This window comes from Squalius cephalus (genome assembly GCF_949319135.1).
Source record: "Squalius cephalus genome assembly, chromosome: 12".
NCBI classification, from domain to species: Eukaryota; Metazoa; Chordata; class Actinopteri; order Cypriniformes; family Leuciscidae; genus Squalius; species Squalius cephalus.
This window is the reverse complement of record NC_137133.1, coordinates 33678449-33696690: the sequence shown is the minus strand read 5'-3', so window position 1 is coordinate 33696690 and position 18242 is coordinate 33678449. Positions and strand designations below refer to the sequence as shown.

Sequence of the window (18242 nt, the reverse complement as noted above, 5' to 3'; positions counted from 1 at the left end):
GACAGAGATCAGAGTCCCAGTCGCTCTGCCATAACTATCTGGCCCTCGTCAAAGTCACTCAGATCTTTATTCCTGCCCATTTCTCCTGCATCCAACATGTTGATTATGAGAACTGATTGCTTTCCATCTAATCTACCAAGTTTTCAATGAGGCCTTGTTAGGAAATGATCAACAATATTCACTTTTTTTGCTTTACCGCTGTGACTGGTGGTCATAATATTTGGTTAAATATATGTGTGTTGTTGGACAAAATGTGAAAGTATCATTATTTTTCCTCATAAATTGAAAACTGAAAATCTGACAGCTTGATTTAGCGTGTGCTTGTTCTGTCAGTCTGTAAGCGAGTTAGTGTGATTGTCTGTGATTAATTACATCTGCAGATGATTTTATCCCAGAGTGCATTAATTCACTAATAAACCCTCGGTGTCTCAAACGCGACCAGGCGAAACATGAATGCTGATCAGGGAATTAATGGATTAGCATTTTAGCGTCATGATAAATTAAATCCGCTCTGTTTGATATAGTGCGCATCGTGCACCGGGAACTGACTCATCTAACTTACCGGCCTCATATATCTGATGATATATCAGCAGAATATCTCATGAATATTTCATTTTCATACTTGCTGAAATCATCAGAAAGTTTGACTCATCATTAAACGCGTTTCGTAAATGGCAAGTCAAACTTGTTAAAACGATTAGTATTTCTTTAATTCTGTATTTGTCTATGTTTTTATCATAACAAAGATTGCAGAGACATGTTTGGCGAAGTTTCTACTGAGAGAAATCCGCACCATAGATATCAATGATGTGCACTTTAATCCGCACTGGCCTCTAGTGGTTCCGATACGACATTACAGCAAACCTCAATATTCACTCAATGTGTTTGAACGGAAATATACAGACAAATAAAACCTGCTCTACACAATGCAAATCATCTAGCATATTGGACTAGTAATTAATTTGAATATGCATACAAACATCTGTTAGATCAAAAGTATTGCACTCAATATATGGTTTTAACTAGATAACAAGAAGTTAGCAGCAGTGTTGTTTTAGATCTTTGATATAGCATAGTAATATTATAGTTTTTGTTAATATTTTGAATTATTTTTATATTTTCTGTTTTCATTTTAATTTTAGTTTAATGTTGGGTAATTTTGTTAGGACTATAATGTGTGTTTTGTCGTTTTTATTACTTTCTTTTTAAAATGTCTATTCTATTAAGTTTTTGACAACTCAAAGCAGTGTTCTCGTAAACGCTGGTTCGAGATTCATATTTTGTAAATAAAGTGGTAAATTATGGTTGTTTGTTTTTTGCACAAACAAAGCACTCGCGTCGATTCATAAAACTGAGGTTAAACTACTATAGTCACATAGATTTGCCTACTTTTATGATGTCTTAACTACCTTTCTGGGGATTGAAAGTGGTAGTTGCGTATCTGTTACGATACTGTTACGTCTGTTATGTTTAGTACTATAGTTACTTTAGTGTTTACAGGTACTGTCTGTGGATGAAAAGAGCAAGTGAGACAAAATGTGTGTACCAGGTAAAAAGGGTTTGTGTGCTCACTGGATTGTATCATAATGACACGGTTTTACTGCGGTAACTGATCTCTCTATCACCTCCTGTTACCATAGAGCCCTGGAGTACAATTACAGCTGCAGAGACACCTTACACACACCGTTTCTGTCCTTTCCACACTCGAAGAGGTACCTCGAAGAGACGACGCAGACCGAATAGCTTCATTTAAGTGTTTTCCCAATGCACATCTATAAAATGTTTCAGGTCAGCGCTCATGGTTGATTCTCTGGTCCGTTTGAGGGCCCTGTCTCATGTCACACACACTCCTGGGGTCCCTGAACCCCTATGAGAGGAACCACGGACACAGACACTGGTGAGTGAAACTCTTTGTGATGTTTGCTCGTTTTATTTGAATTGTTTCATGCCACTGTGTGCATTTGACCTCTGAGTTTGGACACAGATGAGATGTGTGCAGCTTTATTGGATGCTGTCATTTGGACTGAAATAAAGAGAAGAAAACGTCAGTCCATCAGATCAATATTTCATTCTTTGCAGTGGGTCAAGATGCTTTTTTAAAAACCCACTTGTGTTTAAATGCTAAAAAGCAGGATGATGGACAAATATCAAACGTCCTCAGCTGGAAGAGAGAGATATGGAGCAAACGTGTCTTGTTACAGAGACCTCTGACTATGTGATTACTGCTAAGAAAGATCAGGACAGTGAAACTAGAGAGATGTGACGTTCAGGCCGTTATCAGACTTCAGTACTGGAGTCCTGCACAGTATACAATGAATACGACCCACTATGAGGTCACATGATTATTGCTGTGTTATTGCCATCCAGTTATCATCTCAGAAATAAAAGTTATTTAAAAAAAACATTTCAGTAACGCTTTACAATAAGGTTTCATTTGTTAACATTAGTTAACATGAACTAAGAATGAGCAATACTTCTACAGCATTTATTAATCTTATTGCTAATGTAGGTTTAGTTTTACAGAGAGATTAAGCTATAGGCCTTAGTTCATATAAACATGCCTTAGAAAAACAAAACATCACTGAGACAAAAAATGGCACTGATACTATATATTTTATGTCAGTGGTGCAAGTTGCTTTCAGTTAAAACAGAATTGTTTACCAGATCACTACCACAGATTACCATCATTACCTTTTATGTGCTGAAGTTGCATTCAGAATACATACACTCACCTAAAGGATTATTAGGAACACCTGTTCAATTTCTCATTAATGCAATTATCTAATCAACCAATCACATGGCAGTTGCTTCAATGCATTTAGGGGTGTGGTCCTGGTCAAGACAATCTCCTGAACTCCAAACTGAATGTCAGAATGGGAAAGAAAGGTGATTTAAGCAATTTTGAGCGTGGCATGGTTGTTGGTGCCAGACGGGCCGGTCTGAGTATTTCACAATCTGCTCAGTTACTGGGATTTTCACGCACAACCATTTCTAGGGTTTACAAAGAATGGTGTGAAAAGGGAAAAACATCCAGTATGCGGCAGTCCTGTGGGCGAAAATGCCTTGTTGATGCTAGAGGTCAGAGGAGAATGGGGCGACTGATTCAAGCTGATAGAAGAGCAACTTTGACTGAAATAACCACTCGTTACAACCGAGGTATGCAGCAAAGCATTTGTGAAGCCACAACACGCACAACCTTGAGGCGGATGGGCTACAACAGCAGAAGACCCCACCGGGTACCACTCATCTCCACTACAAATAGGAAAAAGAGGCTACAATTTGCACGAGCTCACCAAAATTGGACAGTTGAAGACTGGAAAGCCTGGTTTGATGAGTCTCGATTTCTGTTTAGACATTCAGATGGTAGAGTCAGAATTTGGCGTAAACAGAATGAGAACATGGATCCATCATGCCTTGTTACCACTGTGCAGGCTGGTGGTGGTGGTGTAATGGTGTGGGGGATGTTTTCTTGGCACACTTTAGGCCCCTTAGTGCCAATAGGGCATCGTTTAAATGCCACGGCCTACCTGACCATGTCCATCTCTTTATGACCACCATGTACCCATCCTCTGATGGCTACTTCCAGCAGGATAATGCACCATGTCACAAAGCTCGAATCATTTCAAATTGGTTTCTTGAACATGACAATGAGTTCACTGTACTAAAATGGCCCCCACAGTCACCACATCTCAATCCAATAGAGCATCTTTGGGATGTGGTGGAACGGGAGCTTCGTGCCCTGGATGTGCATCCCACAAATCTCCATCAACTGCAAGATGCTATCCTATCAATATGGGCCAACATTTCTAAAGAATGCTTTCAGCACCTTGTTGAATCAATGCTGCCACGTAGAATTAAGGCAGTTCTGAAGGCGAAAGGGGGTCAAACACAGTATTAGTATGGTGTTCCTAATAATCCTTTAGGTGAGTGTATATGCAAAAGTGCATGAAATGTTAAATAATACATGACAACTGTCCTCCCTGACTGCTTGAATCGGCTGTAAACCAGTGTTGTGTTGTGTTGTGTCTGCTGCCATGACCTCAGGTGTCGAGGCCCCCACTCCTGCCGGTGGTCGTCTGGGTGCAGGTGCGGGAGGTTCACCGTTCTACCGCGAGCTGTGGTTCATCGTGCTGATGGCCGGAGTCGCGCTCGTGCTGTTGGCTCTCATTCTGGCTTTAGTTTTACACAAGGCTTTGAACAAACCACCGTTCACCCGAGAGCGGCCGCCGCTTGTCCCACTGCCACTGCATCGCCGCAGCCCGCTGACCAACTTCCCACCCAGCAACTCCTACCTGGTGAGGCCAAAGACCCCTTGTTTTTTAAGGGATTACATTTTTAGATAAAAGCAATTACTTTTACCAAGGGCCATCGCCAATTGTTTAAAAAGAGCCGATGATCAGGGCCGATTATATCTGTCAATCAAAAGTGGGATGGAAAAAAACGTGTCAGACTGCATGTGCATGAAGTCAAGTCAAGTCACTTCTATTTATAGCGCTTTTAACAATACAGATTGTTTCAAAGCAACTTTACAGTGATAATAGGAAATTAATGGAACAGAGATTGTTTTGGCTTTACAGCAGCTCTAGAAAGAAGTTATTGTCCAGCTAAAGTACGTTTTTGATGAAAGTGGCTGCATCCGAAATCGCATACTTCCCTACTATATAGTAGGCGAAAAACAGTATGTGACAAAAAAAGTATGTCTGAATTCACAATACTCATAAAATTGCAGGCAAAAAGTACCTGGGTGACCTACTACTTCCGGTGAGATTCTGAAGTGTGCATATGATAGACACTTTACTATCCCATGAGGCCACGGGAGAGGATTTGTGAATGGCAGTGAAGCAACACAACTGATGCTGTAGGTCACATGACAACATGGTTAATGTAGTACGTCTTATGTTCATGCTACACACACGTATACTATATAGAACATACTGTTTTACCGGTCGTGAAGTCATTCAAAATAAGTAGCCTATAATCAAGAGAATGTGCGATTTCAGATGCAGTCTGTTGAATTTTTTGAAGTTATGACCGTCGAAGTTAACGTGACTTTAACACATTAACAGATTAAAAAATAGTGAAGTTAAACAGGCTCTATTTGACACTATGAATCACCCGTACCTTAAATCAGGGTTGCCAGGTCTGTGCTTTTTCCCTATGGAACGACAATTAATGAGTGAGTAATTAATGACAGAATTTAGATTTTTGGGTGAACTATCCCCTTTAAATGCTGGACGAGATCAATAAATCCGGCCGCTACATGATTGTCATCATTAAAGCCAACATCACCTGATCATATTTTCTCTTGGCTTTTCTTTCACACCTCTGGTCTTGATTGGTTTTGAACGACTGGTCTTGACTGCACCTCTGCCTGTGTCTCGCATTTTTAGACGCAAATACACGTCCTGTCATTTGTCAATTACACAGTTACACTCTGACAAGAGTTTAACCCTTCCATTGCTCCGTGCTTTGACCTGCTTTAAAGGACAGGAATTGTATTAGGCCTTGTCTCTTCAATAAGTTTGATTAACATATTTTAAGTGCACTGACAACATTTTATACTCCTGTGTGAACGCCCCGATCTATCTTTCCCGAAGGAATTCTGTTCAAAGTCCTGAAATAATCCTTCACCATTTATCTATGAAATGTTAATGATATGTTTGTTTCTCGACACAGTTCGACATGGTTCCAGAAACGGTGGGCTCTCCGAACAGCGTCACACTGAAGGCCTTCACGATGCACATGGAGGTCAGAGCTTCATTTTATGCACTGCGTGTTAGTGCATAAAAACCCATATATTGCAGATTCAACTTCTCAATTTTGAAATTATATGTATGATGAACAGTAAATAAAACAACAGTAAACGGTTAAAACAAAAAAACATGAAATCTTAAAGTAATTTCCGCACGACTAGCAGCACCAAGTGGAGTAAAAAATAAGTTGTCTCTGCATATACAATAGTACACTTTAGAAAAATTGAGGTAACTTCAAAGAAATGAGGCAACTTTTAACTTTTTAAGTTAACTCAACTAATTCGCTCCAATTAAAGTCAACATAAATGCTTTTGCTTATCTAATGAGTAACAGATAGTATTTTGAGCTTAAAAATTCTTGCCAAGGCAACTAAAAAAAAAGTAGTTGAGCCAAATTGAAAAATAAAGCAACCTATCGCACTCAACCTTTTAAGTTAACAACTAATTTGCTCCAGTTGAGCCAACTTAAAAACTTTTGTTCATTTAATGAGTAACAGGTAGTCTTTTGAGCTTAAAAATTCTTGCCAAGGCAACTAAAAAAAAAGTAGTTGAGCCAAATTGAAAAATAAAGCAACCTATCGCACTCAACCTTTTAAGTTAACAACTAATTTGCTCCAGTTGAGCCAACTTAAAAACTTTTGTTCATTTAATGAGTAACAGGTAGTCTTTTGAGCTTAAAAATTCTTGGCAAGGAAACTATAGAATGTTTAGTATCTAGCAATACAAGCAGGTACAATCCTTGTGATTATGAAACCAAAACTATGATGTTCATGATATGAATATTATTTGCCTCTTAAAACCAGAGGCAAATATTTTACCCATTTTACCCGGGCAAATATTTGCATACAAAAGTTCCAATGAGGTGCAAATATACACCCCAACACACACATCTCGAACATGGTGCTGATCAACAATTGCAATTAAGTAAAAATATGAACTCTGAACCATATGACAGCTAAATAACAGTGATAACAGCAGAAGCATAAATCAAGCCAGTAAATGCAAAGCAATGATCATTTTTAATAATAGTTACCACATAATATTTTCAAGCTGCAGTGCATGCTGGGAAATGGCACAACATTGTTCAATGTAATTCATTTTTACAACTACTTTTTTTAGTTAAAAAACATATTTTTAAGTTCAAAGACTACCTGTTAATCATTAGATGAACAAAGGTATTTGTCTACTTTAATTGGAGCAAATTAGTTTATATGACTTAAAAAGCTGAGTGTGAAAGGTTGCCTCATTTTGTTTAAGTTAGCTCAACTTTTTTTTAAAGAAACTTGACATTTAAATTAGTGTTATTTTAGTAGTAGTTTTAAGTTTTTATAAATATTTTGAATTAGTTTATTATATTTTCAGTTTTCTGTTTAATTGTATTTAAAGTTGTATTAATTTTGCTGTCTGTTTTTGTCATTTTTAGTTTTTCTTTAGATGTCTATATAGTTATTAATTTTATTTAACTTAAGCTAAATGAAAAAGAGAAATGTTGCCTTGGTAAATAAGTGAAATAAAATAAGTTTAAGTTTTTGTATCTTTAATGTTTCAGTTAATGTTTATTTTATTTTAAATAATAATTTTTGTTTTTAAATTATTTTAGTTTTAAATAAATTAAATGTATGTCAAATAAATATAGATCTAAATGAACAAAAAAATTGTAAGCTTATATTATCATATTTTAATAATAATAATAAAAAAAAAAATATATATATATATATAGTTATTATGTATTAACATGCTTGGTACCTCCTAGAGTTCATTCATAAGATTTCATTCAATAAAAGTGCTTTCAGGAGGTGATGAAGCCTCTTCTCAGATGTTCTTCTGTTGTTCAGGAGGTGATTGAGGGTAAAATGGTTGATGAAGACGGTTCTGCGGAGGGTGTGGTGACCGTGTCAGGTGGGTACGCACAGAACGCTCTACAGCGCAGCGTCAGTCAGTTCATGGACAAGAAAGACGAGGAAGCGTGGGAGCCGCACTTCAGACGCCTCGACAGCGGCCTGGTGAGAACATCAGGATTTATGATGCACTTGCTGCTGCTGGAAATGCTTTAGTTTTGGCTGATATATGATTTTGATTGTCAGTTTGAAGGTGAGGAGTTTGTGGACAGCATCAAAGGCTTCAGCACAGTCAGGAAAGAACACACCATGTTCACGGACACTAACCTTTGACCTTCATCATGACCTCTGACCCTCATCACATATGAGAGTGGGATCGGCACTTTCTCCAGACATCTCCTCATATCAGAGGAAAATAAACTGAACTATGTTTTGGTGAAGTCAGAGCCGCTCTGGGACTCTCGTCTCTATGGACCTGCGACACTAATCGTGTCTCCGACTCCAACGCAGACAGGAGGAAATCACATAATACAGCAGGCCAAAAAAACTAAACAAAAAACAGGTTCACATCATTATTGAACCACTGACTTGAAACTAATGTTTCTGTAAGATGGCAAACAAGTATTTTTTAAAGTTGGCTTGAATGGAATATTTGTTTTAACTGAACATTTCTTTTTCTTTTTCTGAATTTTCTTTTTGTTGTTGTTGTGGCAGATATAATATTTAAGCTTTAAAGTACAAGAAGTCACTTGATATTAATATATTAAAGACAACTTTTCATTAAAACTTTGTATAAAGTGATTATCCATCTGTTAGACGCCACCATCCCTTACATTTAAACTTAAGTTAATATTTGCTTTCTGCACTTAAGCAGTTGATTTTATAATAATATATGATTTAATTTAACTTAACTTATCTTTTCTCATTTTTATATATATATATATATATATTTTTTTTTTTTAAATGTAAAAAAATTGTTTTCTTTTCATTTTCTTTTGCATAATTTGCATATTTAAACATAACATTTCAGGAAGTATGGGGATTTTTTGAATATGGTGGGTCATTTCAAATATTAACCATAACACAATCTAACATACATTTTACTACTCTAAGATCCCATTTTTTATAATCAAGCAATACTGGTACAATGTTGTTTGACACGCTTGACATTCAAATATTGGGGTTCATGCTCCCTAAAAAAGGGTTAATGGACAAATGAATGGGTTAATTGTGTAATTGTGAATGGGTTAATTTTTTGTATTAGACAAGCAACCCCATGATAAGGAAAGTATACAGCTGGACATAAGTTGTAAAATATTTTCTAATCTATTCCATTTGACAGTTATTTTCTTTAAAACATCTTTATGAATCTGGCCCGTTGAGAGGCACTGAAAGACAAACGCACAGTGGGTTTGATGAACAGAACAGATGCTTTTATTTGAAAACTGCCCTGCTACATACAATGCATTATAAAATACTAATTCATTAATGTTGCATTAAAAATAAGGTACAAAATTTCATGCATTCAAAAAGGCAGCGTTTCATTATTGCTTGTATAAATATATAATCTCTAGTTATTATAGTACGTGTACCCTGATTTACTGTGCTAATGTTCCTCAGAATCAGGCCACGACAACCTGACGACACAAACTATTTTATGCAAATGTCGTGTTCTGCAAAACCGTTCCCTTTTAGATCAATTGAAAGTGCGTGAAACGACTTTTTCGTTCTGAATGCTTTACAAGCATAAAAACAACATGGACCCTTTTAATGCGAGGATGCATGTTCATCTGGGACACGAGACAGTCGAGTGCTTTACTTACGTTAACATAAAAACGGCACTCGACTGACTGATGAAACAAACGAACACATCCAGTAAGTGTTGATAGTTCCCCCTCAGAACAGACTGATTTAGACCGAGATGTGAGATGTTTTCATCCTCACATGCAGAAACTGCTACCTGAGTTTAAAGGACTAGTTCACTCAAAAAAAAAAAAAGTCATTCCAAACCCGTATCCCTTTCTTTCGTGGAAAACAAAGATAAACAGCTATCAAACGACTTCAGAAGATTGAGAATATGGCACACGATCTATGATGCTGGGATATTCTTCACCTTTCCACAGGAGAAATAAAGGTTTGGAACGACATGACGACAGATTTCTATTTTTGAGTGAAATAATCCTTTAAGGTTGTGCGTCTGTGGGAACACATGAACTCAATCTCTCCGTCTAAAAACAACATTCCGCTTTTACAGTCACACATTCAAAAATATCACCTCCGTCCGGTTTCAACAAAGACTAATAAGCCAGAGACAATCATTCAATCTTGTTACAGGACCTCGGTGAAGACAGACAGACGTGTTTATCTCTTTATGAGTGTTTTAGCTCTTCGTACCTTGTCCTTTCTCCACTGTTGATATCTCACATCATCACAGATTTCACTTCAACTGGCAGCAAATACACGTGCCGTTCGCTCCTCGTCATCTGAATATTAATACTGTCATAGAGATGTTAGAAGCACAAACCCTAAAGCTGGCCAAACACAACAAAGACCATTTAGTATGTGGCAATGAAATAAAATATTATTATTCTGTTATCAGTACCTCTCAATCGGTTCACTCTGATATGATTTTACAGCTACATAAATGACCTACACATATATTTTCTGTCTTTGCTGTAAAGTTTGCTTTCAAATCATAAGCAGCAGCTCAAAACTTCCTGAAAACTCATTTCATCTAAAGAGATCTCGATCTGCACTACAACAAACTCATCTGAATATGATGCAAACATGCATGGGTTACGACAGCTGCACTGTGATGAAAAGATATCAACTACAACAAAGGAAACTTGTGGAATCATAAGAAATAAACTAAATACTGCCCTCAAGCTCACACACAATAACATCTACACCAAATAAAACACATTCAGACTGAGAAATAAATGCCACTGGCGGTGTAAATTCTGTGCATTGTTAGAGAAGAACATCATCTGGAGAGATGCCGATGACCAGATGTCCACTGTACCGATGAGATGCGCTGGTTTTCCGCTCTGGAAACTCTATGTGGGACACAACACTGAAACAACAGACACGATTGGACAGATTAGTGAAAGCCTAATATATTACACTAGCATTCAACAGTTTGGGGTCAGTCAGATTTAAAAAAAATAAATAAATAATAATTGAACACTTTTATTCCTCGAGGATGCATGAAATTGATCAAAAGAATTATAAATAATTATAAAATATTCTTTACATTCTATAACAATATAAAGACATTTATAATGTTATAAAAGATTTCTAATTTCAATTAAACTTTCAATTCATTAAAGAATCCTAAAAAAAAAAAAAAAGTATCATAGTTTCCACAAAAATACGAAGCAGCACAACTGTTTAACATTAATAATAATTAGAAATGTTTCTTGAGCAGCAAATCATCATATTAGAATGATTTCTGAAGGATCGTGTGACACTGAAGACTGGATAGAAAATTGTTATTTAAAATTGTAATAATATGTCACAATATTATTAATTTTACTGTATTTTTGATCAAATAAATGCAGCCTTGGTGAGCAGAAGAGACTTCTTTCAAAAACCAAACAATCTGGTAGATTCTAAACTTTTAAACAGTGGTGTATATTGTTGTGTTTTGCTGTATATGTATATTACGAAAACACACAGCACAGAGACAAACACAACACACACAGACAACAAAAATATTCTACACATATGGGTGAATTTACTTGGATAGTTTGGAGAAAAACCTATCCACGGAAGTGAGATAAATCAGACAAATTCTCCCTTTGTGGATGTCCTTATTTGGAATAACTAATTAAAATACAATTTGAATGTTTTTTTTGTAGTTGTAATTTTACTCCGTTAGTGTTATATGAAATCAACACACCTCTGTCTCCTGATCTCTCACACCAGTGCTAAAGGTCAAATGAAGCGAGAGCAAAAATAAAACATAAAACACACAAGATCAATGAGGTTCAGACTGACAGTGATGGAGATGGATGAGTGTTTCAAGCGCCTCTGATACCTTTGAGGATGTAGTCGGTCAGAAGAGCAGGAACCGTGTCACTGTCCTCGCGCATGGCATGAAGAACTGCAGAGAAACACAGATACATGTTCAAAAACACACACACGTGGACCCTCTTTAAATCTGGAATTATTATCAGAACATTTAACACTTTTATAGCAATGCATTCAATATTAAAATCAAATTATACATCACAATTATATATATAAATTATACATCACACACATATATATTAGGGATGTCGATTTAACATGTTAAGGGAAAATAAACACATTAATATTATTGCATTTAACGCACCCTGCCTGCCCAAGACTTACGTAGTTCAATATTACATTTCATAAAGTTGACTGGTGACGAACATGAAGCAGGGTAACAACACACTGAGTGATGGAGCAAACAGAAAAATAGCCTAAAATTCAAGATATCAGTGCAAAAATGCCCCAGTATGAGTTGTCTCGCATTTCTCTCATGATACAGTTCAGCAACATCACACGAGCAACGAGTACAATATCACACGAGTGCTGCTTTTATCCCCAATAGCACGAGTGCAAATGTGATACTGATTTTATACAAGAGTTCACTCAATAAGAAGTTAATATTGTAATATTTTAGACACAATATTGTCTGCTTTTGCTCAATTTTGCCAACGAAAATATTACCTAAAAGCCAGTGAAGAACTGCGCACAGCGGTGCTTCATTTCTGAACGGATCTGTTTCGAGTGAATCAATCGGTGAACCACTGATTCAACGGCCCATTTATAAAGAGAGCCATTTACAATGACTTACTCATTTAGACATTTACGCCTCCTACTGACAGTTTCAGTTTCTTATTTAGAAAAATTATTTCATATTTCCATATTAGTAAAAAACACATTAAAGGTATAGTTCACCCAAAAATGAAAGTTCTGTCATTTACTCACCCTCATGGCCATTGAAGCCTAAAAGTTTATGTGTAATAAATTCTATGTTGAATCAAATATAATATTTATTTCTAAAGGTACTTTTTGTAATGTCTATTTGATGCTTTTCTAATTTAACACAATAATGACTTTATCTTTTGGGGGTAATTTCTCAACCAAATTTGATGTGACACTAATTTGCGATTAATTAACTGGCACATCATGTAATTAGATTATATTAGAGTAATATGTAATATTTTTAAACTGCACACGCATTCACTTTGACTCACTCTTGGTCAGGATCTGCAGGTCTTCTACAGACGGTGCTCCGCTGCTCCTGTCATATGGGATCACCGTCGTCAAATACTGAGACAAACAACAAAAAAAACGGTCAATATCTAAAACAACAAAGTCCATTTTAATAGATAGATAATTTAACTGATTTTTCAAAAATGAAAGAACATGGAAAAAAATTATTCTTGGAGAAACATACAGTATGTTTCACATATGGGAGATGTTCTCCACACAAATGTGTTTGTTTGTTTATAGTTTAAGGCCATGCCAGCTACCCTGGCTATATTCATGGCGAGAAAGTGATTAAAAAAAAGAACGATTCAAATTGTTTTCTAAACTGGTCTTACTTTATTAAAAATCTTTTCATAAGAGTCAACAAAAAAAGAAAAAAATTCAGTCTATCACAGTCCATCAAAAGCAATAATGGATTCTGGCACGAGGGGCATAAAGGAGGATCTTCACCCGGTAACAGGAACATATGAGTTAGTCTGGAGTGCCCTATACGATTAGGTAATATAATCCCAGCCATTTACAAAATGGACACAAAGTTTTACAGCAACAACAGGATTGATTTTGTAAAGTTTGTTTGTTATACACTGATCCCATTCAGATCCCATTTCTTTAGGATGTAAGTGTTTATAATAGGTTTGAGGTCTGAGGGTGGAATTGGGCCTAAAAAGGTCAAATGTGTTAAAGGAAGCTGAAGTAGTATTGATATATGAAAGCATTGACAGGCGTGAGGTTCTGTAGCGCTTTGGATTTTGTGGATTTCTGTGGATTTTGTGTGGGTTTGCTATTAGTAATTCTCATCCTTACGGTTCCTGGCACATACGAGCGGTCGGATCTCTGCACTCCTCCTGTGGGCTTTATCTTCCTCTTCTTCTTCAGCAGCTCTCGATGCTCTTTCTGTCGGTTCTGCACGTCGATGAGAGCCGAGATGAACGTGTTCTTCACCTCCTTCTCATAGTCCAGCTCCTCCCGGACTGCCAGCTGATCGATGAGCTCCTCTGAGAAACCCCGGATCTGACGCTCCACCTCCTCGAGACGCTCCAACAGCTCAGACACACACAGACCACGCAACCCTGAAATACAGAACAAACAACTCTTTCAGTCATTTAAAGAAACGGACTCAAGCTTATCTCCACTTCTACAGCACCATTATTTCATAACACCCTCATTTCAACACTCCACTTCTGTCTGAGATATAAAAGATATGTGTGAACATCTTCCAACATTACAGAGCTCAAAGGGTACTTGAACAGTTTCCATCTTACATTTCAGCAAAATCAACTAGATTATAACAGAGAAATTTCTCATTTCTACATACTGCCACAAAAAGTACTATGCTTTTAATTGTTTAAAGTTCAACAATTCTGTGAATATTAGTATAGTCGTTTAATTACTTAACTGTCAGGAATAAAGAAAAAAATAGCATTAAGAACAGTGATGGTTTTCTAGTTTTCTATATCATTACATTATATTTGAGTGTTAATACACATACTCTGGGACGAAAATAAATAGTTGTAAAAACATTTAAATTGCACATAAGGCAGTTTTTATATCAATGTTTTAATAATAGAATTATGTTTTTAATCCAATTTGTTGGTGAAACAAACATTTAAATGATAATAAACTGTAATAACTTTCATGACAGATTTATTCAAACATACATTCGATAATGAAGACATCTCTAGGGACAAGTTAAGTAAAAATATAATAAATACGTAATATAGTGCATTTATTTATCAAAACTCTCCTCTCTAGAGATCATTTTACTGGCTAACTATCAAAGCTAGTCAATGAACGGCTTATCTGAGGTAAATGTGACATTATTCTCAAGCTGTTTTATTGACATCTTTCCACGAAACACAGATTGAGTGATTACAAGATACAGGATTCATTTCAGTAAGTTGTACTGTATCTTTCAGCATACCTTCTGATGTTATTTAGTCTTTAAATAACATTAAAATTGCTGTTTCGGACAAAAACTTTCAGGGGCCCAAATTTCGGTGCATCATTAATACATACAATAATTGCACACCTTAATTATCTAATGCAGGGTTTCCAAAACTAGAACTTGTAAGTTGCAGAAAATCTAATTATTAATGAAATCATAAAAAGTTCACATTAAAACAAGTAATAAAAAATATAAATATTAAATATTTTATTTGTTTCCCTGCATGCCATGTGACCATTAACCGATATCAGAGAAACATGAACATGCGAATGCGATGTTAAATTATTGAAATATTAACTTAAAATCTCAGGAGGAACTTCAAATAATTTTTTAGGTGAAAAGGCTGACAAAATAAAGAGTTGTGAATAAAGACATGCAGTACTTACGTTCCTCGCAGCTGCTGCTGGATGTCGAGTGTGTGAGTGTGTGTAACTCATGCGACATCATGGAGAGGTCAAACTGAGATGGACTCTCATGTTCCTCGTCATCTGGAGACTCCTGCATGATCTCTTCAATCTCCTCTATCACCTGATTAACACACACAGGTTATGGAGATTAATGTACAGGTTTGACCACATCTGTCAAGAGTCAAGACAAGTCACATTTTTTTATACGGCGCTTTATATGTAGTTGTTCACGCTCTGCTGACGCTTGCAATGAGAAACATCGCAAAATTGAATTGCATGGGTGTTTGAATCGTATCATGATCTTTTAACGATTAATCTGACTATGACTGGCCCTCATTCAATATACTCTCAAAGGGAGTGTGTGAATACCTGTTCTGCAGTAAACAGCGGCTCCTCGTTCACACAGGAGATGATGATCGTGTGCATGTCCATCTGATCCCTGAGCTCCTCGTCATCAGACACGTCAAGATTACGGACCTCCACCGTCTAAAACACACACACAGTGTGAGCTCTGTCTGCACGGACTGAAGGGAAAGATGAATGGATGGACAGATCTCACCTCCTGAGGTCGGAGGTTCAGTGTGGGCAGGTGTAGTGAACGAGTGTGAGAGGTTTTCCAGTCCACTGGCATCACGTTCCCGTAGTTCTCCGTCAGAGCATTCCATATCCTGTGAAATAACAAGAAAACAGAAGAATAAATAAGACAGACAGTATCTACAACCTCTAATAAGGTTCATATATGCAGGTTATTGCTGTCTAAAATGTAACCCTGTAAAGCCTAACATGAAATAATAGTCAGAAATGTATAATGAAATTAGTTTATTGAAAATTTAGACAAAATATAAAAAGGTTTTGTATCATATTTGATACACCAGATTTTTATGGCTTATATATGATATAGTCAGAAGAATATGGAGCTCATACTTGAGGGCGAGGAAACATCTAGGCCTATATTTTTTTCAGTGGCCCAAACTGAGCAAAAATATGCAATTTGGTGCAGATGTTGATATTTTTATGCCAAAAAAGTAAGATGAGATTCTGACAGCTTGTGATGTAAATCAGGGATCTTTATACCAGTATAACAGATTACTTACATAAAATGCATATAAATATCAGTTGCCTCCCTGTATTATCTCTTAATAATATGTCTTAGAATGATGATATTTAAATACTCAGTTTTATCATCACATATAATATGGGGGGGGGGGGGGGGGGGGCATATAATGCAATGCAATACAATTGAGAGATGAGAGACAAAATACTGGAACAAAATGGTAACGTTACTTAAATGTATTTCCAAGAATATCATTGAACTAACGTTACCATGGTAAATGTCCAAAAAATAAAAACCTTAACGTTACATTGATTATTTTATTGTAAAGAATCACAGCCACAAATGTGAAACCTAACAACTAATTCTCCACAACATGGAGTTAAGTAATTAAAACGGCAGCGTGTATATTTATATAAACTTCTTTACAATATAATTATATATTACATGATATTTCAAGTAATAATCTTATTTTGAGTATGTGGTTGTTGTCACTCACTCGTCGTCGCGCAACAGCTCGTGCTCGCTCACGGCGCGCACAGAGACGCTCGTGCACGCGCTGCCGGAGTGAGGGAAGCTCGCGCTCAGCGTCTCGTCGAAGGATGCGAAGCTTTGGATCTGCGGGGAATTCTCCGGTTCCGCGGTCCAGCTGGTGCTCGAATCGGCCGCCTTGAATTCGTTAAAATCCTCCCAGTCTTCATCGAGCGGAGCGACCGGGGCCGCCATAACTGTGGGGAACGGCGGGGACACAGAGAACGCGCGCGAGGGGGTGGGGCGACGCTGCCACGCAAACACGCGTAATCAAAGCCGCTTTTTTGATATTTTATTTATTTATTTATTTAATTGTGTGTAAATCTCCTTTTTATTTAATTATAAGTAGAATACTATAATATTTTAAATAATAAATTGAAAATATACTAACGTAAAACTAATTAAAAAAAAAAATCAAATAACTAGCAAATTTTTTTTTTTCGTGTCTTAATGGTGATAATGTAAAAGTAGTATTCTTTGAAGTAGTCTACATTTATAGTATCATGTAAATTAAATACACCAGTGCCACCACAGTAAATCCAAATCCTCCCAATCCTCCCAGACCGGGGCCGCGCGCGAGGGGGCGGGGCGACGGTGCCACGCAAACACGCGTAATCAAAGCCGCTTTTTTGATGTTATTTATTTATGTATTTTTTGCGTGTAAATCTCCTTTTTATTTAATCATTAGTAGATTAATATAATTTATTAGAATAATTTAAAATAGTCAAGTCACATTTATTTATATAGCGCTTACAGAGATAACAGGAAAATAATGCAACAAAGTTTGTTTCCAGAAGAAAATAGCGTCACGGTCCAGCTTAAGTAAGTTCAGTGATGTTTAATTTCTGTTGTAAAAAAAGTTATTAATTTAGTTAATTTATATATATATATATATAGCCGCTCTGGAGAAAACCGTGATGTCATTGTCCAGCTCAGTTCAGTTCTCATAATGGTGTCAATGCAGGCAGATCAATATTATTGTTGAATTTTAAATTAAATGTTAAATTTCCCAAACTAAGTAACCAAAACTCCATCAGGAGGCAGAATGGAGAAAAAAAAACCTTGGGAGAAACCAAGCTCAGTCGGGGGGCCAATACACCAAAATACACCAATGTAGAAACCTAATTAAAGCTTTTAAAAAAAAAAAAATCTAATAACTAGTTAATAATTTTCTTTTGTGTCTTAATGATGATGATAATGTAAAAATAGTATTCTTTGAAGTAGTCTACATTATAGTATCATGTAAAATAAATACCATTGTATATGAATGGTATTACCATTCATACTCACTTAAAAATGTTGGGTTAAAAATAACCCAACGTTTTTTTACTCTGTACTATTACTATACCATGGTACCACCACAGTACTTTTCGTAGTGGATTATTCTTGTTGTAACAAAGGTAACCAAATATTCTGTAAAGCTTTAAGAATTGGTCACTAAACAAAAAAAAAAAACTAACATTTTTTTAACAGT

The 18242-nt window shown here is 36.3% G+C and overlaps 2 protein-coding genes across 5 annotated transcripts; one reads left to right on the top strand and one right to left on the bottom strand.

Moving 5' to 3' along the window:
- Nucleotides 1-447: 447 nt before the first annotated feature.
- Nucleotides 448-8221, top strand: LOC307168882 (usherin). Of its 3 annotated transcripts, XM_079889184.1 has the most exons (7): nt 1371-1426; nt 1501-1538; nt 1641-1897; nt 4045-4295; nt 5677-5748; nt 7588-7755; nt 7837-8220. In XM_079889184.1, exons 3-7 carry the CDS (start codon nt 1870-1872, stop codon nt 7921-7923), a joined length of 606 nt encoding a protein of 201 aa, XP_079745310.1. In that variant the 5' UTR covers nt 1371-1426; nt 1501-1538; nt 1641-1869; the 3' UTR covers nt 7924-8220. The 3 variants fall into 3 exon arrangements, with proteins under 3 accessions (XP_079745309.1, XP_079745310.1, XP_079745311.1); XM_079889183.1 differs by lacking the exons at nt 1371-1426; nt 1501-1538 and adding an exon at nt 448-674; XM_079889185.1 differs by lacking the exons at nt 1371-1426; nt 1501-1538; nt 1641-1897 and adding an exon at nt 2863-2886 and having other exon boundaries at nt 7837-8221.
- A 1260-nt stretch (nt 8222-9481) lies between these two features.
- Nucleotides 9482-17028, bottom strand: fez2b (fasciculation and elongation protein zeta 2b). 2 transcript variants are annotated; one of them, XM_079888579.1, is made up of 9 exons: nt 16737-17028; nt 15746-15854; nt 15556-15672; nt 15166-15307; nt 13639-13904; nt 12819-12894; nt 11630-11695; nt 11492-11519; nt 9482-10663 (listed from the first exon to the last, which is right to left on the bottom strand). In XM_079888579.1, exons 1-8 carry the CDS (start codon nt 16961-16963, stop codon nt 11509-11511), a joined length of 1014 nt encoding a protein of 337 aa, XP_079744705.1. In that variant the 5' UTR covers nt 16964-17028; the 3' UTR covers nt 9482-10663; nt 11492-11508. The 2 variants fall into 2 exon arrangements, with proteins under 2 accessions (XP_079744705.1, XP_079744704.1); XM_079888578.1 differs by lacking the exon at nt 11492-11519 and having other exon boundaries at nt 16737-17009.
- Nucleotides 17029-18242: the final 1214 nt, after the last annotated feature.